General features: G+C 38.9%; 1 protein-coding gene across 1 annotated transcript in view; it reads right to left on the minus strand.

The window, feature by feature from the left end:
• The window catches only part of LOC140227798 (cilia- and flagella-associated protein 251-like), a 30254-nt gene that overhangs the window by 2159 nt on the left and 4928 nt on the right, over positions 1-23167 (minus strand). Inside the window, exons 6-22 of the mRNA XM_072308194.1 lie at positions 22426-22584; positions 21196-21364; positions 20382-20472; positions 17116-17253; positions 16234-16363; positions 15484-15539; positions 14848-14907; positions 14305-14384; positions 13274-13413; positions 12666-12839; positions 11329-11472; positions 9621-9703; positions 8807-8948; positions 8081-8172; positions 6093-6221; positions 1349-1545; positions 418-558 (exon numbers count right to left, since the gene is read on the minus strand). Of these exons, the coding sequence (XP_072164295.1) occupies positions 418-558; positions 1349-1545; positions 6093-6221; positions 8081-8172; positions 8807-8948; positions 9621-9703; positions 11329-11472; positions 12666-12839; positions 13274-13413; positions 14305-14384; positions 14848-14907; positions 15484-15539; positions 16234-16363; positions 17116-17253; positions 20382-20472; positions 21196-21364; positions 22426-22584 (2125 nt within the window). The remainder of the gene's footprint in view (positions 1-417; positions 559-1348; positions 1546-6092; positions 6222-8080; positions 8173-8806; positions 8949-9620; positions 9704-11328; positions 11473-12665; positions 12840-13273; positions 13414-14304; positions 14385-14847; positions 14908-15483; positions 15540-16233; positions 16364-17115; positions 17254-20381; positions 20473-21195; positions 21365-22425; positions 22585-23167) is intronic.

Consider the following 23167-nt stretch of genomic DNA (forward strand, 5'->3'; position numbering starts at 1 on the left):
CAATAATAGAAAAAAATCAATATTTCACCAAACTTGCCAAAATCGCAGTTTTTGTCTGTTTCATTTTCCATCAGAGAAGATGGCTGGATAGCCCATATTCAGCTGAAATGGTTAGTCTTCCATGGGGTCCAGTTGAATGTTAGGCAGAGCCACTTCACTGGGTTATGCACCCTGCTCTTTGTGATGAATAAATGAAGTGGGATTTTTTACGTGCATGAGTTGTGACTCTCTCACAGGACCTCCATTTTATGTTCTACATGAGAGACAAGAGTGCTTTGCCTCTTGCAAGAGGGGACGGTATGCTTATGTACAACATTGCTAAGCTAGACTCAGGAATCAAACCAAGGCCACACGGATCGGGAGGCAGCTGCGCTACCGACTGAGCCAAATCACCGCCCACTGATGATGCTTTCTCACCTTTGGTTTGTAAGAGCTCAAGGAGTTCTCCCCTCTCAATCTCTGGCTCTACCGTGTCATCCTCAGCATAGCCCAGGATGTCAAACGCCCACTGGAGCTGCTCTTCACTGATCCCAAAGGCTGGTCTGTGGTTCACATACACTGGAAAGATACAAACCAAAAGAACGAACATGAACTATTGATACAAAGCAATATTCAGGACTGAAGAAAGTTCCGTTAAAAGCAAAATACAGCAAAATTCCTATAGTACAGTGCAGCCTTGTTATAAAGAGGTATAACAAAGCTCTCTGCAGGAAGGTGATTTTGCAGGTCCCACCAGTTGTTTGTGTTTTTAACCCGATATAGTGAGAAGGTATTGTAGTTGTTCTTAGGTCCTCTTTATGATGACGTTCCCCTTTAACCTGATGGGGGATAGCTTATTTTGCTATAACCAGCATTTCCCACAGACACCTGCCTGAGTATACTTGCGACTAATCTTCAATGTGTAAATGCTAATTATAGTAGTAATAATGGCAATCATCAAAACTGTAACACTACCATTTACACTACAGTGGACTCCAATTATAACAAAGTCCTTGGGACCAGCAATTATATCGAAATCTTTTTATAACCGAATAAATAAACAATAAAAAACACAGAGCGCATTATGCTGCCGCCTGAATTATTACTTCCTTACAAGTGGAATTTTGTTATACTGTGTTCGTTATAATGGGTGTGCACTGTACTACAAATAATAATAATAACAATCACTGTCTTAATTTTGCTGTGTATTTATGAGCCTTGAGCACTTTACTGAGTGAATTTGGCACCCCAAATTGCATTCTTAGTACATGCATTATTATCATTATTATAGACAACAACTGTTGATGTTTGACAGACATTTCCCAATCATATCATGGTGAAGAAAAGCAGTTAACAACATGATACTCACACTTGATGAAGGTGCCGAGGTCAATGTATGAGACGTACTCTCCAGTGTCCACATACTTGCTGAACTTGATCTCATTGATCATGTCCTCTACCTCCTGTTCACTGGGGTAGTGGCCCATGGCCCGCATCACGAAGGGCATCTCGGAGAGGGGGATCTCTGTGGAGACCCTTCGTGTGTCCATTGTATCAACACCTTGACTGTTGGAAGCAAAATCAAAATACACTGTAAGACCAGAAGGATTTGCAGCATTAAACGTTTGCAAATTGGAGCCAACAGCCTTTTTTCGGGCATGAAACTAACCCTAATTTCTCACAAATTGCCACTTATGTTCAATGCCTTGCGTAATAAAAAAAAAAAGAATATGTGTTCATTTTTTTTCGCAAATCTTCACTCCTCGCAAAATTTGTTTTATAACATATAAGACAAGGTCAAACTCATGTTACCATCATCGCCTTGGCATCCAAAAATTGCACTTTCAAGACTGAAGGGGAATTACATATTTGCTGCAACGCGAAAATCTTCCAAGTAAAATAAATCACTTTTTATGACATTGTTATCATTATAAAGGATGTTGCAAAGCTCTCAAATTTTATTTTTTGTGTCAACTCCTACAATCCCATCAAACACTCCATAATAGAAGATTATATTGCTCAATGGTTGTGATAAACCTGTATCATGTCATAATGATTTGTATCATAAGATAGAAATGTACCCTTAGTTTCATCATATCCTGTATATATATATATATATATATATATATATATATATATATATATATATATATATATATATATATATATATATATATATATATTGTAGTGGATATCCCTCATCCTGGCAACGCGCATCATACTGCGTTGCCAGGCAGCGCACAGCGCATCATCCCAGGCCATGGATGTGCGCGTAGAAGATGCACCGGCGTTGGCAGTTGGAGATCTGCAGTGAATGAGCTAACATCACGTAAGTCAATTCAACCCCCAAGTGTTATCAATTCAGTAGATTTAACCCGTTGTAACATTGGTGTCAGGAGTGGGATGAAACTGAATTATAACCTGACTATGTGCAAATTGTGAGAGGTGTTTGAATTGAGTGAATTATGGGATAAATAGTTGATGAGAGGAATATTGCGTAAGTTGTCAGCTGACGTAAATTGATGTGTTTTATTCAACGTTGTGTATGCGTGTTGTTCATTTTATTGTTTATGATCAGTGTCTGATGTACCGAGTATGATGCGACGAACACCGGTAAAAACACGCTCTAAGCGGAAAACCAAAACGGTAAAAAGTCAGTCATCGAGCGATCAGTCTGCCGTGACTGCCCTACTTACGGCGTTGAATGGGTTGACTGTAAGCTTGCAGCAGACTACATCTACGATTAATGCGAAATTAGACTCGGTTACAGCTAGTCAAAAAGAACTTGAAGAGCGCATGACAGTTGTTGAAACTAAGCGTGAAGAAATTAAAGTTGATCAAGCCAGGGAACCATCTCCGTCGCAACTACTAGAGCAGTCTAGTTTGAATCAGAAACGCGGCAAAGTGATTCTACCTCCATCGTACAATGGAACAGTGCCGTGGGAAGCTTACTTCTCTCAGTTTTCTTTGTTAGCACGATCAAATGGGTGGGATGAAGATCAGATGGCTGTTTATCTGGCAGCAAGTCTGACAGGTAAGGCGGCTTCGGTTCTAGCTGCCATTCCAGCACAGCAGAGAGGTGAATTTCGGGTACTAGTGCAAGCCCTTGGAATGCGATTTGGCTGCGTCCACCAGTCGGAACTGAGTCGCGTACAGTTTAGAAATCGTCGACGCCGCCCTGACGAGAGCTTGCCTGAGTTAGCAGGAGACTTAGAGCGTCTCGTTATGCAGGCATATCCAGACGCAGGCACCGCAATTCACGAGTCGCTAGCTCTCGATCAGTTTATCGACGCCATCAGCGATGAAGATATGCGTTTGCGACTTCGTCAACATCGTTGCGCGACGCTTCACGAGGCTTTGCAGCTCGCTCTCGAACTGGAGTCGTTCTCCCTAGCTAGTAGAGAAAGACAGAGGGATGTCAAGACAAGGGAGGTGAAGGTTGACAATGGCATTGGGGAATTGATGGACACGCTGGTTGAGAGAATTGAGAAAGCTATCAGACGTGGAACTGGTGGCAGAGAGAAGACCACACAAAAGGGAAAAGGGCAATGCTACAACTGCGGCGAAGTGGGACACTTTATCAGGGATTGCCCTGAAATGACGTGTGCCGTCTGCAAACAACGAGGCCATCTTGCAAAGGATTGCACGTCAACTTCTGCTTCCAGGGAGAAGCAGGGAAATGACCAGTAGTCGCCCTCACGGAGCAGAGGACGACTAGGAACTTTGAGAATGCTCCAAATCACGTTATGATCAGGTCACTGGGAGGAGAGCCGGGAGGGCTTGTCGTGAGGGGTGAAGTTGAAGGAGAGGCGTGTAGGTTCCTCGTCGATACTGGGTCAGGGGTGACCCTAATCAGACCGGATGTCTGGGGAAGAATCGAGAGGAAGGCACGAATGCAACTTACCGCAGATGCACGACGAATTGTCACAGTGACTGGTGAGAAGGCGGATGTTAGAGGTACCGCGTGGGTGCGCATTCGCATGGGCAATGACGTGGTGGAGCATCGCGTTATCGTAGCTGATATTGTCGACGAGGGCATCATTGGCATTGACTTTCTTTCTACGCAAGATTGCATGATCGATATGGCAACTCGAACACTTAAGATAGGAATGAACAAAATTCCACTTCTTCGAGAGGCGTCGGGCGCTAGCAGTGTGAAATGCTCGAGAATTGTAGCATCTTCGGCTGAGGTACCAGAAAGAAATGCAATAAATAATGAATCAGTTGACGTATCAACGAAGTGTAACATGAGAGTGGATGTCACTGAATCTCACCAAGGGGTAGATTATGAAGTGGGGATAATGTCAGGTGAGACATTGGTTAATTTGGGATCGAGATGCGTTGCTGCACCTATAGAGTCAGATGCTTCAAGCACGCTTTCTCGTAGCATGTGTACTGGAACATGCGTAAGTGTCGAATGTGTTGTCAATCCTTCAAATAGGGAGGGAATGAAGGGAGAGATAGAAGGTGTCGAGGTGAAGCAGATTGAGTTGGAACCGCATTTAGAGCCACCAGTTGGAAGGGGTGGGACAGATCTTTCTATGGAAGAGAAAGATGAAATGCGGAAGTTTCTGCGCAAACGACAGGATCTATTCTCCATAACTCCCAGTGGTACAGGACCGAAGGACATATTGACGCCGAAAAGGATGCATGATGAAACTTTAGAGAAAGGAGAACAGGTGTGGCTGCACAATCCTCTTAGGCGCAAAGGATTATCACCTAAACTCAAGTCGGAGTGGGAGGGACCATTCACAATATTGAAGAGACTGAATGATGTGGTCTACAGAATTCAGATGACCAAACGAAGCAAGCCCAAAGTTGTGCACCGTGATCGGTTGTGGCGGTACAGAGTGCACAAGGAATTCTGGCTGGCTGACGAAGAGACGAACTCAGCAACAGTGCTTAATAAGTGCACTCAGACAAGTAATGATGGATATTAAGAGTCTTGTTGTTGTTGTTGTTGTTGATGTTGTTGAGTTTCTTTATTCATTCAGTTAGCTTCCAGTTTAGAATGTTTTGGTGTGTGGTGTGATTGCGTTTCAGACACCTTCTGACACCATTGTTTTTCATTAGTCAGTACGAGTATTTTATTCTTTTGGATGAAAGAATTTATAAGAGTTATTCGGATCTCTACCGGACGAGATGCGCGGATCTCGTTTGTCACTCTCAGCATTAGAGCGCTTGAAAATTGGTACCTGTGAAGAACAGGGATACAGCGCAATGTCCGAGACGTAACGAATGAGATCAGTGTAGTTAAAAAAAAAAAAAAGAAGTAAGAATTGTAGTTCATTATTGGTTGAATTGAAACGTGTTTGTGTACAAACAAGGTAATATTTTGACGGGACGTCAAATTTGTAAGGAGGGGATAATGTTGTGGATATCCCTCATCCTGGCAACGCGCATCATACTGCATTGCCAGGCAGCGCACAGCGCATCATCCCTGGCCATGGATGTGCGCGTAGAAGATGCACCGGCGTTGGCAGTTGGAGATCTGCAGTGAATGAGCTAACATCACGTAAGTCAATTCAACCCTCAAGTGTTATCAATTCAGTAGATTTAACCCGTTGTAACAATATATACATATATATATATATATATATATATATATATGAAGAGTTTGTTCGCAAAAACCGATAAGTCCATTTTTGAAGATTTTGAAGTGCGGTCTCTGTCATAAAGTACGAAATAATACCTTTTAAATGATATATTGGTCACTACATATAAAGGTACATTTTTGAAGTTATGGTCAAAAGAAGCAAAATTTTTTAAATTATTGTCTGTATTTTTCTTGACCTTTAATCGCAAATATCTCCATTTGGCAAATATGGACTTATCGGTTTTTGCAAACAAACTCTTCATATATATATATATATATACATATATATATATATATATATATATATATATATATATATATATATTATATATATATATTTTTTTTTTTTGTAAAACTTCATTCATGCAAAAGTTGCAGAAACCAAGGAAGGAAATCAAAGATATTATCCAGATAGAAATAGATAAGATAGAGATAAAATCTTGGGGAATACCATTTTATCAAACAAGATTCAAAAGACAAAGTCAAAACATATTACTCCACCATGAGCTCCACTCACCTCCTGATCTGTGCATAGTAAAAGTAGTTTTCCAGCTCCTTGAAGAGTTCCCCCTCCCTTCCGCCCTCCAGGAGACCGTAGAAGGGAATCAGATCCTCACCACCGAGCTTCACTGCTGCCTCTAGGGCACTGAGAGAAAGAGAACAAGGTATGTGTAGATTATGTGATGTTTCAAAGTTTGCATGGTGTTAATCATACAAAATTGTCATGGAGGAATACAGGTTGTGGTAATACCATCATATGTGACCGTGCACCTCAAAACGAACATAAAGTTGCACACACTGATTTTGCGTGAGGACTGAAAATAAGTGAAATGGGTCAACCTAGCCGAACTTGACTTTTTCATATTTTCTGAAAGAGCGGGTCTTCTTTTACATTATGCTAAAATTTGGTATCATAAAACGGGCAGGAAAGTGTGTTTTTTAGCAGTTTATCTCGAACATTTTTGGTAGAATAGTGTGATTAGGTGTGTCTTTAGAATCCCTTTTTCATTTCTGAAAATCCTTGTCCACACTCTTCACTTTCAACTCTAATAACTTTTGAAAGGATAGTGCTACTGCTTCGAAAGTTGGCATTAATTGTGAACAGAATGTGTTAATGAGACATGCTTAATTTCAGTTTAATTTGATGATCCCTTCATTGTTGTTACTCTGGTGGTTTACTTCCTGTTTTTTGTCCCATTCATCGCACAGCCAGCACGGTTTGGTAAAGATTAAGCGCTTAAATAGACACTGTACTTCAGAGCCTCTTTTCTCAGTTCACACTTTTCCTGAGTTTGTGCTTTCTTTCCAATATTTAGATAGGTTAGGAGAGTCCATTTGATTTGAGTTATACATCATTTTAAAGCTTAAAGTCGGCTCTTTCAGAATATGGTCTTAACTAAAAATTCATGTCTGGCGACTTTTTGTTTGTTTTGAGGTGCATGGTCACATATCATATGTGTAGACTTGTCCGCCTGCCATATATGTTGATACAACAGGAAGGTTTAAAAGCATCCTTCAAGCAAATTTATGTTAAGGGGACTGTGTCGTGAGGAGACTTTGTATTGCTAAGGATGGAAAGAAATAGAAATATGAAAGACAAGATAGGTTTTTTTTTTTTCATAAACATTGCCATTTATGCATATTTTGAATCACAGACTCAAACATACACTCATATTCAGGATGAATTCCTTACAAGATTTTATATTAGATACAACTGCCAATTGCAAGGCCATGGAAGTTGACTTGACTAATGTAAGATACAAGGATGAGGATACACACAGATGGAGCTGTTCCACATCACACTGTGATTGTACACACTTACATAGAAATGCTCTTTGATTTCATAATTTTCTGAGGGTACTGACAAGCAATCTGGCCACATTCCAAACACAAAACTGTTGTATGTAAACTTATTTACGTCGATGTAGGGCAATTTGTCACTCAGTTGCAATGAAAACATTTCGACGGAAGAATTTCATGAATTTGAACAAAACTGTTGCACTCACATTCGTCTGACTGTAATAATATCCATGACCCTACATGTATTTGTGTGTGTGTGTGTGTTTGATTGTTTTTGCTATCAATATCACATACTTGCTTTTTTGCTATCGAATATGCTGTGCAGAAAACCTGGAAGTGTTGCAGACAGTTTTCTGCCATAAAATATGTGCTTTGAGCAGTTTTGGCGAAAGTTTAATCTCTTTCCTTTTTTCTTGTGAGCATGAACCATTCCAGGTGTTTGGCTAATATCCACGCACATATTGCTGCATATCTCACTCAGCAAAACTAATGCAGAGCGCATGCATGCTCTGTGAAAAAAAAAAAAAAAGAGAAAAAAAATAACAATAAACAAATAAAAAAAAATGCCCTACATGGCCTATTTTTCAGAGACCTGTTACTCCAATGCAAACTCATGTTTTGTTTTTTGCCTCAGGGGAACAGTGCTCCAGTTCTCCTTACATGGTAGCTTGGTAGTCAGGATGATGAATCAAAATCTCGACTTACATGAAATTTGTGTCCCACATGTGCACTGAATAGTCAGAGCCTCCTGCAGTGAAGACATGCTTCCCGTCGTAGCTGACAGCTAGGTTGGTTACCTGTTGGAGAAAATGGTCACGGTGAATATATTTCATCAATGAGGTATATCCAAAAAGAGGCCTGTCTAACTGTTTGTGAAATTGCTACTGTAAAAACAAGCATACTGAAATTCTGACTGGTTGCTCATGTTGTTTGTTTTCTTGTCTTTGTTTACTGCATTTTTTTTATGTTGTTGTCTATCACTGCTGTTGATTTGCTTTTCCTGTTTGACTTTAACAAATAGTACTACGAATTATAGTTTTATATCACATCCTTCTCCTCAATCTTGCAATGATTCCATAGCAAAGATCTCTGAATAACTTTTCCCACATATGCCATAGATATATTCATTATTGGAAGATTATCAAACATTTTTTATTACAGTGTACTCCCATAATAACGGACACAGTTGGTTACAACAAAGCAAAAATTCGGGCTGCAATGTTATCCACTCTGTGCTCTTTTATTGTTTATTCGTTCGATTATAACAAAATTTCAATACAACAAAAGAAAAGTGCCGGTCCCGAGGACTTCGTTATAACGGGAGTCCACTGTATTATCATTACCTTTTTTTTTTTTCTTTTTTTTTTTGGGGGGGGGGGGGGGGGGGGAGAGTTTGTTCCTTTGAGCAGAGAAGTAGTGGGACAAACTTACCCCAGAGGGATGGGCAATCAAGGCCATGGCATTGTGGGGGTTGCCATCTGGGGGCATCTTGTGCAGACCAACCTTGTCCTTGGTCACATAGGCCATGTAGCGGTTGTCGCTAATGGGGTCTTCTGAGGGAAGGACGGCAATCCTGGATGCAGTGGGAGGCAGAATCAAACAACGTGATGGATGACATGAATGACATAAGCCAACATAATAATTGTTTTTAGCAGCTTTTCTTTTATGTAGCACCTTTCCATTGCAGTGTGGTGCTCATATACCTTCACAAGTAATTTCACATACATGTCTACAGATATATGGGACCATTGTGTTGGTGTTTTTTGTTTTTTGTTTTTCGTTTTTTTAAATCAAAGTAATCCTCCTGTAATGGAAAAGGATTCTTGTTTTCAAATTCATTTATATACACTTGTTTGGTAAAATTGCTTTCATAACCCTCCTAGATACCATAGATGATTCTGTAACACTCTCAAGTGAAAATGATCAAACAAACAAAACCACAGGAATAGTCAGTCATTTAGGTTAACGCAATCAATTTAGGTTATAGTCATGAAACTACAATGCATTAATACATGATTCGTTTAGGCTGAAGAATAGTTAGAACATACCAAGTACTGGCAATGGCTGTGCAAATGTCAGTGTTTTCTCTTCAATAGAAAATGCTGTGATATGAATCAGTGTGAGATATTTGGTGAATGGGCAGAAAACAGAATTTTGTAGGACTTCCATGGTTTGTCAAATACCCCCCCCCCAACACACACACACACACACACACACACACACACTTAAAAATAGTGTAACTAACCTCTGAATGGGAGATCCATAGGTTGGTCCTAAAACAGTCCTGCGGCACATCTTTGTGGTTGTGTTGAAGAGTTTAAATTTGAACTGAAGAAGGAATAAGAAAAAAAGTCAAGTTGTGAATAAAAAAAATAACACAAACAAACAAACAAACAAATGATGAACATTACACAGATGCAAGGGATATAGTGGCATAAATCTGAAGTAACGAAAAAAGATCTGCCTATATGAGAACTCTTGGCATATACAAAAGATAAGTAAAGATGATCAGGGCTCCATTTTATAAACAGTTGCTATGACAGCAAAACTTGCTACGGGGGCAAGTATCATGGTAATGACAAGAATCTGGCTTCCTGACTGGCTGTTGCTACGAGAAATTGTAATTCTAGCAAGATTCAATTGCTATCAACATCTTTAATGGAATGAGACCCTGTTGATCTGACAATAGTAAACTTTCCAAGGCTTTGCAACTGATTGACAAATTGCCCTACATCGACGTAAATAAGCACTGAATTGATCAGTGTTTTAGTAGTAGCCATGATAAAAAAATCATGGGCGTACATACTCGAGCAGGATTCGAACCCACGACCTCCTGATCACCGGACAGGCGTCATCTCCACTAGACCACCGAGCTTTCGCCCGACAGCAAGTGTTGGTTCTAATCCTTATAGCGTGCAGCGGGTACTGCTTTGTTATTCAAATTTATGAAGTTCTTCCGTCGAGATGTTTTCATTGCAACTGATTGACAAATTGCCCTACATCGACGTAAATAAGCACTGAATTGATCAGTGTTTTAGTAGTAGCCATGATAAAAAAATCATGGGCGTACATACTCGAGCAGGATTCGAACCCACGACCTCCTGATCACCGGACAGGCGTCATCTCCACTAGACCACCGAGCTTTCGCCCGACAGCAAGTGTTGGTTCTAATCCTTATAGCGTGCAGCGGGTACTGCTTTGTTATTCAAATTTATGAAGTTCTTCCGTCGAGATGTTTTCATTGCAACTGATTTCCAAGGCTTGTATGATAAAAGTAACATACAACAAAAACATGTCTAGAAATAATCATTACATCTTTCAATATTATATAAATGAAAATAGCATCAATCAGTCAAACCACAACACACATAGAGGGAGAGAAAGAAAACAGTGGTGGGAGTATTTTGTATACATACTATCAGCATTATTGGCGCTATCATCTACATAAACTCTTCACAGTGCAGTTCAACCTTTGTCTTTAATTGTTATACATCTTTATGAACGAGATGAAGTACGCCCAGTAATCTATACATGGTCACAATACCTTTAGAAGCTTTACAAATTGTACAACTAGCTAAAGATTTAAGTTTCAGGGCACTCTTAATATAGATTTATGTATTTGATACAGTTTTTATTAAGTATGTCCAATGGATGTCAATCTCTTCTGTCTTTCTGTTTGTTTTTCTTCTATCTCTTGCATTGTATAAACTTCTCTCTTCAATCAGTAAAGAAAGTATGCTGTCTCTCCTTATTCCCTACTCTGTTCTTTTGACTGTTAAAGTGGATATTTTTGCACCAGTACTTTGTCTTGCTCTGTCATGTAAGATGAATTTCGTGTGTTGCTTTGATTTCACTGATTCAAGACATCACATGGTGGCACATTCCCACTTTGACAGTATTATAAAGTCATGCAATTCTCAATCTACAGCAGGCAGGCTTTACCATCCACATACCTGGTTATTGGCAGTGATGAAGAACTGCTCCTTGGTGATGGGTGGGTACCAGGCGAAGCACTGGGGCACGGCACTCTGCTCGATCCGGTCCGTTGACAGGACCTGAAGACTGTCCTTGGCAACCGTCTTGAGATCGTACTCAACCTGGTTGTCGGGGAGAAGCGAGACAGAACATGGCGATCATGGTAATCACAAGAGTGTCGATACGAGTGCAGCACTCCATATACCAGTCTTGTTTGGAATGTCTTGAGTGTGCCTTTGATATCAAAGTCCAAATACTGATAAATTTTTGTTGTCACAATCAGAGAGCTCAAAATTGGAAGACCATGATTACAATGAAATAAATATTTCGTTGAGATAACCCCTCTCATAGTGAGTAATAAATCTTCATGGTTGGTTCAAAACTTCTTGGGTGAGATGACATAAAAGTGTCCCGTATTGAGTGTTAAAAAAGTCTAATGATGAAGACAAACAGCAAAGCAGATGATAAATGCATGAATGTTGCATTTCAGCATCTTGAATACTGAAGAGATACTCCAAGGTCAGCCACTTGTTTCTTGGTTAGGGGAACTTCAGAGCTTATCAAATATCAAAATCTAATCAAATCTAAGGAAACTTCAACACAGTTGCGTATCTATGTAACTACGCTGAGCAAAAGTACTCCTGTATGACAAAGCAACGACTGAGGCATGTAAACATGGATTTTGACACAATGACTTTAAACAGAAAAATTGTAATCTATACAAAACAAAGTATGTTAGGTTGCCCAAGTTATGATTGTTGTCTTCTTGGAGTTTCAAATATAACCCTCTTTGTCCTCTACAAAGAAAAAAAAAGGAGCAACAGTGCAATCTGCTTCAAGTTGACATTAGGGAGCTTTAGATTTTAGAAGCGCGGACGTTCAAAGAGAAAAAAAACATGATCTGAGCGTGCGCAGTAACTTGATCCGCGCTACTGCGCACGCTCAGATCATGTTTTTTTCTCTTTGAACGTCCGCGCGTCTAAAATCTAAAGCTCCCTATTAATACATTTCTCTAACCTAAGCATGAGCTCTTTCCAATACAGCATTATCCTACAAAACTAAAAGTCAGTCAAATTTTCATCATTTTAAGGGACTGAGAATTATAATTCCTTTTGACACCCCCTTCCAAATAATTGAGCCTCAAATAAAAGGTGAGTGAAGCATCTCATTGAGTGTACTAGAATCAAATCAAACGAACACAAAGAGAGATAGCTCTCCTGCAGCCAGAAAAAGACATAAACAAACAAGATGGATGATACAATAGAAAGACAGGATTAACTCAGATGAGAAAATCACTGGGAAATTTGATGAGTACCATTGCTCTGTCCTCTCCCAGGGAAAGGAGCCGCGGTGAGCCAGAGTCCAGGGCAGTCCCAAAGGTAAGACCCCTGATGTGTTTGTAGTGAGCCCGGTGCTTGCCCATGTACACCCATGGTTCCTCTTCACTCAGGGTGTTAGCTTTGTACACCGTCACACAGTAATCAGCATCCTAGACAGATGATAGTATGGTTTAATAAAGAGTGAGAGACATGGTGAGCTAAATGGTAGATAAATCCTTCTGTGAAATGAGGCATATTTGTTTAATATAAAGGTGTAATTACAGCATTGCATTACAATGTGAGCCAATATACAGTTTCATGAGAACAGCTTTGATAGATAGGATGTGTTTACTGGTAATGATTCAAATATGAAAATTCAATTTTACAAGAAAACATGCTCACTTTCTGTCCTCCGCGCCACACTGCGTGTCTTAAGCAATCCACAAGAATACAACATTCCTCTAATTATTACCAGACATTGTAAGCTTTATATATTGCCATCCTTCTTTCTACTCTTATGAAGTAATCTGCCAGATTTGTATCAACCATGCAATAAAATAAAGATCAAATATCAAGGTCAAAGGTGAAAAGTCCAGAGACTTACAGCAGTAGCCATCCACCTGGAGTTATGAGAGAAGGTGACATGTGTGACGGCATCCCTGGAGTACCGGAAGGGCTCCTGGTTCTCATCTATCAGGGTGAGGGCATCCAGGATTCTAACACAGCCATTCTCAAAGCCAACACCTGTAAAAGGATAGGTTACCATGGCAACGGTCACATCTGAGACTAGCAGCAATATTACAGTTAAACATTAAAGGCATAATTTACCATTTGCAGATGAAAGCATTAGTGCTGTATAATAGTTCTAAAGTGTGAGTTAGGGATAGAAACAACCACTGTCAAAATTTGAATCCGTATAATCGATGTTAAGATTTGTTAAATACACAAAATGTGAACAATAGTTATAATAAACAATTTTCCAGACTAAACCGTATACAGTTACGGTTTATTGAGAAAAACCCTGATATCTCCTTATATTTTAGGTTTTATTGCAAATATTTCATATGGTAGGATGTTTTATGATACAACAGACCTACACATATGCATCAAATATGAAATCTTGAAAATTTTTGAAATCACTGCTCCCAAAGGTAAAGTGGACCTTTAACATGAATGGCTACTGCCACAAAGAGTGAAGCTAGATTTGCGATGACTGCGACTGCAGTAATGGTCACAATGTTGAATGAGGAATGGTATTATTTCGGATGTTGAAAAGCATCTTATTCAAAATAATACTTATTACCATTGGAATCGTAATCATATGTTTATCATCGACCAATGTTGGATGCCACAATAGCAGCCACATATTTCTCACATGACTAATACTGTGGTCATAATAAAAAGACCTCAGTAACTTCCTTTAGTATTTTGGACAGAAAAGACATAAGAAGATTGATTGTAAAATGAGAGGTGGGTCCTGTACAGTCATTTTGCACAAACTACAATGTGTACATACATTGTGCAGAAGAAGCAAGAATAACTGAATAGCGTTGTTGAAAACTGAAACTGAAAATAGAAGCAGAAATACACACAAATATATTATTTCTATGCACAGGAAGAAAACTTTCTACTTACCAAGGTAAGAGCCAGATGGGTCGTAGGCAACGCATCTAATGAGATTCCCTTTCGGGAACTTCCTTGAAGCGATGACTTGCCTGCAACAGAAAATAATATGTCGCCATTAGCATCACTGCTTTCAATTTCTATCAATATCTACTTCTTATGTCTTTTCCTCATTCCCTGTTGCCCTTCAATCTTAGTGATTCCCCTCCACAGCTGTTAGATATCACACTATGTAATAGGTACCCAGTGCTTCTGTCCACATCAAGCGATCTTTGAGTCCTTCATTCCTTTCTAAATACAATTCTATATAAACAAGAAGACAATCATTCTATTGCAAATTATTTTCACTCACTATTGTCTTGTCTATCTGCCTCAGTTGTCCTTTTGGTGCACAGAGAGATGAAATATCAGTATATAACATACAGAGATTCATGATTAAGGATTGTATTAGCATGCATTCTCTCAGTAACACCACAAGGAATAGAAAAATAACCAATAAATTATCAAAATAGTCTTTACAGACTTTGGAAATCCACATCAAAAGTATTAACTTACTTCTGTTCATAGTTCCATACTTTCAGAAGACCTGCGTAGCTGCCAATCACCAAGTAAGGCCTGATGAAGTAAAGAAAATCATTCTTAAATGAAATCTCATATACCTTTCTGTAGTGCATGGATACCCGACACTTTCAAAAAAGCACTTCTACATGACATAAAATGAGGCTCCATACAACATTAAAAAATCACATTGCATGATTATTCTGATATTTCAATGAACTACAGTGTAAATTTTTTTTCCACCTTTTTGCCCATCAATATGACTTATTCTTTAAATACCGAGACAATGACTATTTTTTCTCTCTAGAATGTACTGATTTCATCTACACTGTATGTGACCACAGATTTAGTACCTGTACAACAGTCAACATTTTGCTATCCAAAATGGGCCAACAGTATTCTAATCAGAAATCCATCTGATGATGGCTATCAACCATGGGGCAATAACCTTTCGCATAAACCTTTGACCAAACCAATGACTGAAATGTAGAATGACAGTTTCAAAAGTCTATGGTTACCACTGCAGCACAGTTCATGGCACAATTCACAATTACTCCAATGTAAACATATCATTTTGCTTATAAGGAACGTCTTAAGGTGTAATCATGAAAAATAATGATTTTGTCAACTTACTGTGAGGGGTGTGTTGTCAGTGCGTGAACCGGTTTGTCGTGTTCATCACAGATCATCTGTAATGAGTAAAATCACATTGAGAAGAATGCATATTATCACAAATCTGCGGAAACAAGCAGTCTGCAGAAAAGTCTTGAATAAATCACAATGCATTTGCCAATGCAATGCATCCAAGGCAAAGCCTTATCTGTAAACTTGCATTGTGAATATCTCTGTAACTCTTAAAGTTGTTTGAAGTGGATTTGACGGTGTATTTCACAAACACAACAAAAGAAGGCATCATCCCTTGTCTAATGCATACAGGAAGACGAAACTCACAAATCTTTCAAAAACTCCTCATAATTAAATTACTCATACATATTTTTCATTACAAATGAAATTTACGTGTCCAAAATATCTGTGTAGAGTTGGTATGAATGATTACACATTTTCTCTAGATTAGTTCTTCAACAAAATTTTTTGCTGAATTCTTCTATTCAAAACAGACAAGAACAAAAGACAATTCGTGTATTCAATTTTCCTGACCACTTGTACATTTCCACCGAATCCCATGTTTGTCACACCAACTATACCATGGTTCTGAATAGAATCGGGCAATCACCCCCTGGCTAAACACTGGTTAGTGATAAGGTTAGAGTAAAGATTAGGTTTAGGGTAAGGTTTAGGGTAAAAGGAAGGGTCTGGGGTAATTGCCCAAGGGGTAATTGCCCTAGAACCTCCTGAATGCAAACAGGAGCAAGAAGGACTCACTTTGACTTCAACTCCATCAGCGACAATGAGTGCCACCTGGGCATTGGAGGTACTGATTATGTAATCCCTTGTCACAAATGAACTGGCCTCTATTGTTGCGTCCTGTGGGTAGTTGCTGCCTGGCTTGGCACTGTGGTATTAAAAGAAGAATTGTGGGATAAACTTGGGCATAAATATATAGCACATGATTATGTCCATTTCAAAATAACATATGTTTTACTGCTTGCTGACATGACCGTCAAACCAAGCAGAAATTTATATCTGTCCCTGTGTGGAGTCTTTATCCCGTTGAAGACGAGTCCTGAGTATACTCGGGCAGGTGTCTACGGGAAATGCGTGTGGTAGTAAAATCAGCCCGTCCTTAATGGGTTAAGCACAACTGAAAATTGTCATGTTGCCAATTTATGTCATACACACAAAGACTGCTAAATTATTTGAGATGTGTTATCAAAATGACGATACTGCATTAGCTGAGTTTGATCCTCATTAAAGAGCACCAATTCAAAATGTCCATACACTTGAGATTGAGCTTGTCAGACAAGGTGAATGCAAAAGAAGTGCAACTGTTGCTGCACAATTTATTGAAATGATACACGAGACCAGTAGATACTTTGTATAATGCAAGAATATGAACAGTGGATGATACTCCACCCACTAACTTACAACAAAACCATCCAAACATGGAAGAACACCAATACCACTCTCATCATACTGCAGATATATTCCACTTAATCAATATCATCATGTGCACAATAATGGCTGCATGGCTTCTTTTTTCTTTCTTTGCCAAGCTGTAACATTGAAACTAACTTTTCACCTGTCACACAATGCAGGCACACAAACAGGGTGAAAAGGAAGAAAAGACAAGAAACATCAACTTACTCTGCAGTAAATTCTGGGTGGTAGGCAAAAGAGACAGAATTGATGGGTCCCACATTGAAGTCACTATACCAGTTGGACATCCGCAGCTGGGAGTCGTAGAACTTAACGTGTCCAAGCACATCTCCTGTTACAACATATCTGTCAAAGGAAACAGGTACAGAGTGTCAATCATCTGGTTCTAAACTAATTTTGGGTTGAATATAGGCAATGGATGCCATGTACATTCCATGCAAGGCAGTAAAGATGAAAATAACCAAGAAATCAGAACAAAGCAACAGTATTTCATTGTTTGCTTGTTTGATCAAGCACTGCCATAAGTTAAAGGGGAAGGCTAGTAACTGATCAGTGGGAATCAGTGGATATGCTGGGAGATGATTGTTCCAATCCTTATGGGATTCATTCAAGAGTTCATTGTATACCTATTGTTGTGTGAAAATGATTTGCTTCAGAACGGTCACATATTCCAGTAATGTGCAGATTAATGCTCCGTCACTGACCAGGGACGCTAACCTGGAAGCATTAAACTGCACATTACTTGAATATGAGATCATTCTGAAGCAAATCATTTTCATGCAACAATAGATATACAATGAACTCTTGAATGAATCCCATAAGGATTGGAACAATCATCTCCCAGCATTTCCACTGATTCCCACTGATCAGTTACTAGCCTTCCCCTTTAAGTAGTGTGATTATACATTGTACGTCAGCTAGCTTACTTTTACATACGACACTAGCATGCTTTATTCATTGGATAGCATGGTTTGCGTTCTACACATTGACACATTGGCCCGAATTCACAAAGGTGGTACAAATGAAACCATGGTTTAAACCATGGACAAAAACCATGGAGCGCCAAGTGTCGCACGGAATATTTCGTTACAAAATTGGTCATTTCGTCGACAAAATGACCGTTTCATTAACGAAAGATAATTTTGTGGACGAAATGTTCATTTAGTTACAAAATTTTGTTATTTCGTTACGAAATAATAATTTCATTGACAAAATGACTGATTTCGTAACGAAATATTACATGCGACACCTGGCGCTCCATGGTTTTTGTCCATGGTTTAAACCATGGTTTCATTTGTACCACCTTCGTGAATTCGGGCCATTGGGGCAAGATAACTCATCAAGAGTGACCAATAGAGGGCGGTATGAGACAAATGCAATGCACTAAGCTTTTCCGATACTATATAAAGAACGAGTCTGCAGTGGTGATGCATGGAATATGCACAACAGTGATACAGAAAAATTCCTAGGCATCACTCAACATATTCTCTCTGTCCCTGCACTGCCTTCGCTAATGAATGAAACACAGACTAGTTTGTTGTAGCACAGAAAGAGTAAATTGGTATGGGAAGATCTAAACATGAAAATAAATGTGCCATGTACCACTGTATTGATGCTTCCCTATGTATGTGGCCTAGCTGCACCATCTAAACAACTTTGAACAACCTGCCCCCTTGGATTGATTTTTTGCTGGGTCTGATGATGAGACATTTTGAAGAAGTCCTCTCACAAGATGTAAAAATGCAGTAAAGAAAATGTCATACTCCAGAATATCAATGAACAAAAGAAAAAACTAGAAATGTCGCTATGGCGACTGATGCCTCCGCCATAATGCATGATTCTCCAAATAGGTGTATAGTACAATGTCTTCACAATGTGTGATGACAGTTTCACATAACTGGCAAAATATTGAAATGACAGGTTTGTCAGAAATATCTTGAATGTTCACTTTCCTTGAACTGGGTTTGCTATGATTGTCTAAGAGTGCAGGTACACATATTTAGGGAATTGAGAATTTTTATTTGACTTCTGACGGACCCTTTTATAAGTTTATGCATTGAGTAATTTCCAAGGTATGAAGAAAGAGTGTAATTACAGTACAAAATAGATTATTTGGGGGGCATTGAAACCTGGCCTTTGACCCTTAACCTTTGACCTTCTGGCTGGAAATTTCCTGGAGAATCTCCATTAAGTAATGCATGTATATATTAAGTTTTTAAACTAATAATGCAAGCATTGCATATACTAGTATATGAGGGAAATGGTAAAATTTTGAGAAGTTGACCTTGACCTTTGACCCCTGACTATTGACCCATGACCCCTAAATTCCCTAGATAATCCTTGCCAGTCAGTACATGCGTATATACCAAGTTTCATGAAGATACATTGAACCATTTGCGAGAAAAGTGATATTGCAACATTTTCACCTAACCTTTGACCTTTTGACCTTTGACCTTATGACATGAAACTCTCTCTGGAGAATCTTTATGCAGTAGTACATGTCTACACTAAGTTTCAAGAAAATACCTTTGGGCATTGCATAGATATGGGGGAAATAGCAACATTTTTAGCATTTGACCTTGATCTTTTGACCTTTGACCTCTTGCCAATGTCCCTAAAATCTACTCAACTAATTGTCCCATCATACATCATCCTTGGACCAACTTTGGTGAAAGCTGCTTCATCCAGTTTTGAGTTATCAGATAAAGAGATAAATTCTAGGATTTGACTTTGATCTTTGACCTTTGACCTCTGTCCGATTTCACTAAAAAAATAATCAAGTAATTGCCCCATCATACATCATCCTCCGACAAAGTTTGGTGAAATTTGCTTGATCCAGTCTTGAGTTATCGCGTAAATGGATACAATTTCATGATTTGACCCTGACCTTTGACCTTTGGCCAATTTCACCCAAAATCTAATCAAATAATTGCCCCATCATACTTTATACTTGGACCAAGTTTGGTAAAATTCCAGTCAACATTACTCAAGTTATCGCGTAAACGAAAGCAGACGGATGTACGGACGTACGGATGTACGGACGGATGGACAACCCGAAAACATAATGCCTCCGGCACCACTTCGTGGCGGAGGCATAAAAATCAACAATATGACATCTTTGGATAGTAGTGGATTTTATGGACATTTTCAGTGTTTTGCACTAAGGATGAAGCAAAATGAGAATACAAAAAATGCACATGAGGGTAACATTCCCATACACACACACAAAAAAAAAAAAAAAAAATGTATGTATGGATATTCAATAATGTTTAATTTCACAGCTTTTCAGTTTTGGTAAAATTGCTCGAATTCATACATTTCACTTCCAATAGCGTTTATGGGCACTGCTACACCATGTTTGAAAGGTAGCACAATTGATAGATGCAAATTCACGCTCTTCCTAAAACATCATAAATACAAGTTATCTTTAATACTGCCATGGGTGTATGTTCTTTGCCCCATTGTTGGCTCACCTGTCGGTTGTAGTCAGAACTGTGATTCCCCTCTCTTGAAGGCGGACCAGTTTGAAGGCCTTTTTATTTGGTGATGGCTCCAATGATATAGCTGTTGAGAAATGGGGTTACAACAGAAGTACATACAAAATAGTATGTGTTATAACAAAAGAGGTACATTGAATGTCTTTCTTTCCTTGTTGTCTTGAAGTTTACTTATTTTATGCCAATGCGTCTCTATGCTTTATTTTCAGGCAAGGTCTAGAATGCATACTGAATGTATGCATGCATTGAGCTACATGTCTGCATTATTTGATATCAAGCATATCTAATGGAAAATTCTTGCAAGTGTACCACATGATGCACGATAATACATGAATTTTTGGTAATAAAAAATCACATCAAAAATTTGTACAGTGCCTACTACAAACATGTTTTTAAGCATTTTAAAATTCCAGATATTTAAAAATGTAACCTCAAATGAACATATACAGGATATTATGATTCCATGATGTATTTCATTAAATAGATAACTTTTTGTATATTATTAATTATACATCATGTTTTTGCATAAATGATATATATCGTGTCAATATAAAAAAATAAAAACACACACACACACACTATTGCCTTCAATAACAAAGTTTTCAAGGCCTACAGCTTCCAGATGAACTTTATATAACAAACCATCTGAGATTTAAAGAACATCTGAAGTCTAACACAAGGTCCACAAATCATACTGCTGTTCAGAGAGCTTACCTCACTAGCGAACATGTATTGCATAAAATGGTGAACATATAAACAGCAGTCTGAGTTGAGAGCTGAGGATACTTACGTCCAGACACCGGTCTGTTGTTGTCCCACACCACAACGTTGCCAGCGGCAGTGGCTGTCAGGGCCCTGGTGCTATTTTGACAGAAGATGGACTGGCTGAAGTTACCGACAACTCGATTGAAGTCTTGGTCAGTCAGTGGTGGTGCAAAGAACTCTATCTCTGAGCCTTGCTGCTTATCATGGGGGGAAGAAGAAAATATGTTATAAAGAATTACAGAGAGCAGCTGAACAAATTTCTTTCCCAGTGTGGAGAAACACTGCTAAAGAATTTTGGAGGAGACATTCACAGACTTCTCTCTCAGTGTAAGCAAAATTTAATGAAGCATTGAGGAGATCACATAACATGAGCAACTTTCCTTCACAGTATAAGGAAACTTTCTGAAGAATTGTTGACAGAAAAAAAAAAGAGCTACCTGGTAATGCCTTTCCAAGCATAATAAAAATACCTTTGTAAAATCGATTGGATTCTACATTGTTTGCGACATCACTATAGATTTAGCCCAAACAGGAGTCAGATTTTTATCTTTTAACCATGTGCATACAATCACGCTACATAGGGTGTGCAGATAGTGATTGAATGTGAATATTGTGCAGTGTACAACCTCTCTGCATACATGACTGTTGTGTACATCTCGCCATGTTGGCTGAAGAACTGATAAACGTTAAAAGTTCAATGCCCTGCATGTTTTCATCTGCAACTTGAATTGAAGTGCCATGTCAACAGGTGGCAAGTCTAAAAACAGGGTACCACGTGGTAAACATATAAATGGCTCTTTTGTCATTCATTTGATTGACTGGGAAAAAATCAATATCTACACTATTCTGTGCTATTGTCTAACATTTGATTGGCAGGCACGAAGTGATACGTTTTAGATTTTTTTTTTTTTTTTTGTGGCAGGTGGCAAGATGAAATCAACTCTAGGTTTTTGTTTATTTGGAATGTTGCAAACAGTGCAGAGTGGTGCTTATGAATGGTTTGTAGATTTTGTGGCAGGTGGTGAGATGAAATTAACTCTTGGTTTTTGTTTGTTTGGAATGTTGTAGGCAGTGCAGAGAGCTTACGGATGGTTTGTTGATATTTATAGCAGTTGGAGAGATGAAATAAGCCCAGGTTTACTGTTTGTTTGGAATGTTAAAAACAGGTGCCGAGCGGTGTTGATTCACTGGAAGGTACCATGAGCACCTGTCACTGGTATGTGGTGGAGTGAATTTTAGGTGAATTTTGACTCACCCATTTGTAAAAGATAACTTGCGTTGGACTGTTTGAGACAATCTGTGAGTGGTCCTCAGGATTAAACATGACGTAGGTCTGCTGGCCGTAGCTCTCTCCCAGCTCCACACTACAGACTGGAGTATCACCATCGGTAGTCCAGTCCCAGATGGAAAGAGTCTACATGACAGGGACGACAAATCAAAGAATGAAAATGATCTTAGCATACTTGCATCTGTACTTATATGTGTCAATATGTCACTGGATGTGCATATATCATCTAAAGTGTAAATATAAGGCAAACTGGAAAAAAAAAAAAAAAAAGGCTGTAAAGCCTGGCTACTGGCATCAGAGTAAAATGTCAAAATATTAGCTGAAACTCTGGTTTGGCAGTGTTGAACTCAAGAAGTAAACAAACACATACACTCTCGCACAAACACATATAAGGCTTGCCTTGAGCCAGATTACAAAAAGAATGAAAACATGCAGAATTTACACAAACATGTTAACAATGAATTTACCATTTATATTCATTAGGCCTATAAGAAGTCAACTTTACCAAAACACCTTCACATTGTTAAAGTTATAACTGCCAGTAGATAATGTCTAAGAAAAAAAGAGTATGACCCAGTTCGATGAAAATTAACCTGTTTAGGATGAATCCCAAGTATACTCTGGCAAGCGTCTATGAGCCATGCATGGTGTAGCAAAATCAAACCGTCCTCAACGGGTTAAAGGGTGTGTACAGTTCTGGTCGAGGTGA

Source organism: Diadema setosum, chromosome 4 (genome assembly GCF_964275005.1).
Source record: "Diadema setosum chromosome 4, eeDiaSeto1, whole genome shotgun sequence".
NCBI lineage: Eukaryota > Metazoa > Echinodermata > Echinoidea > Diadematoida > Diadematidae > Diadema > Diadema setosum.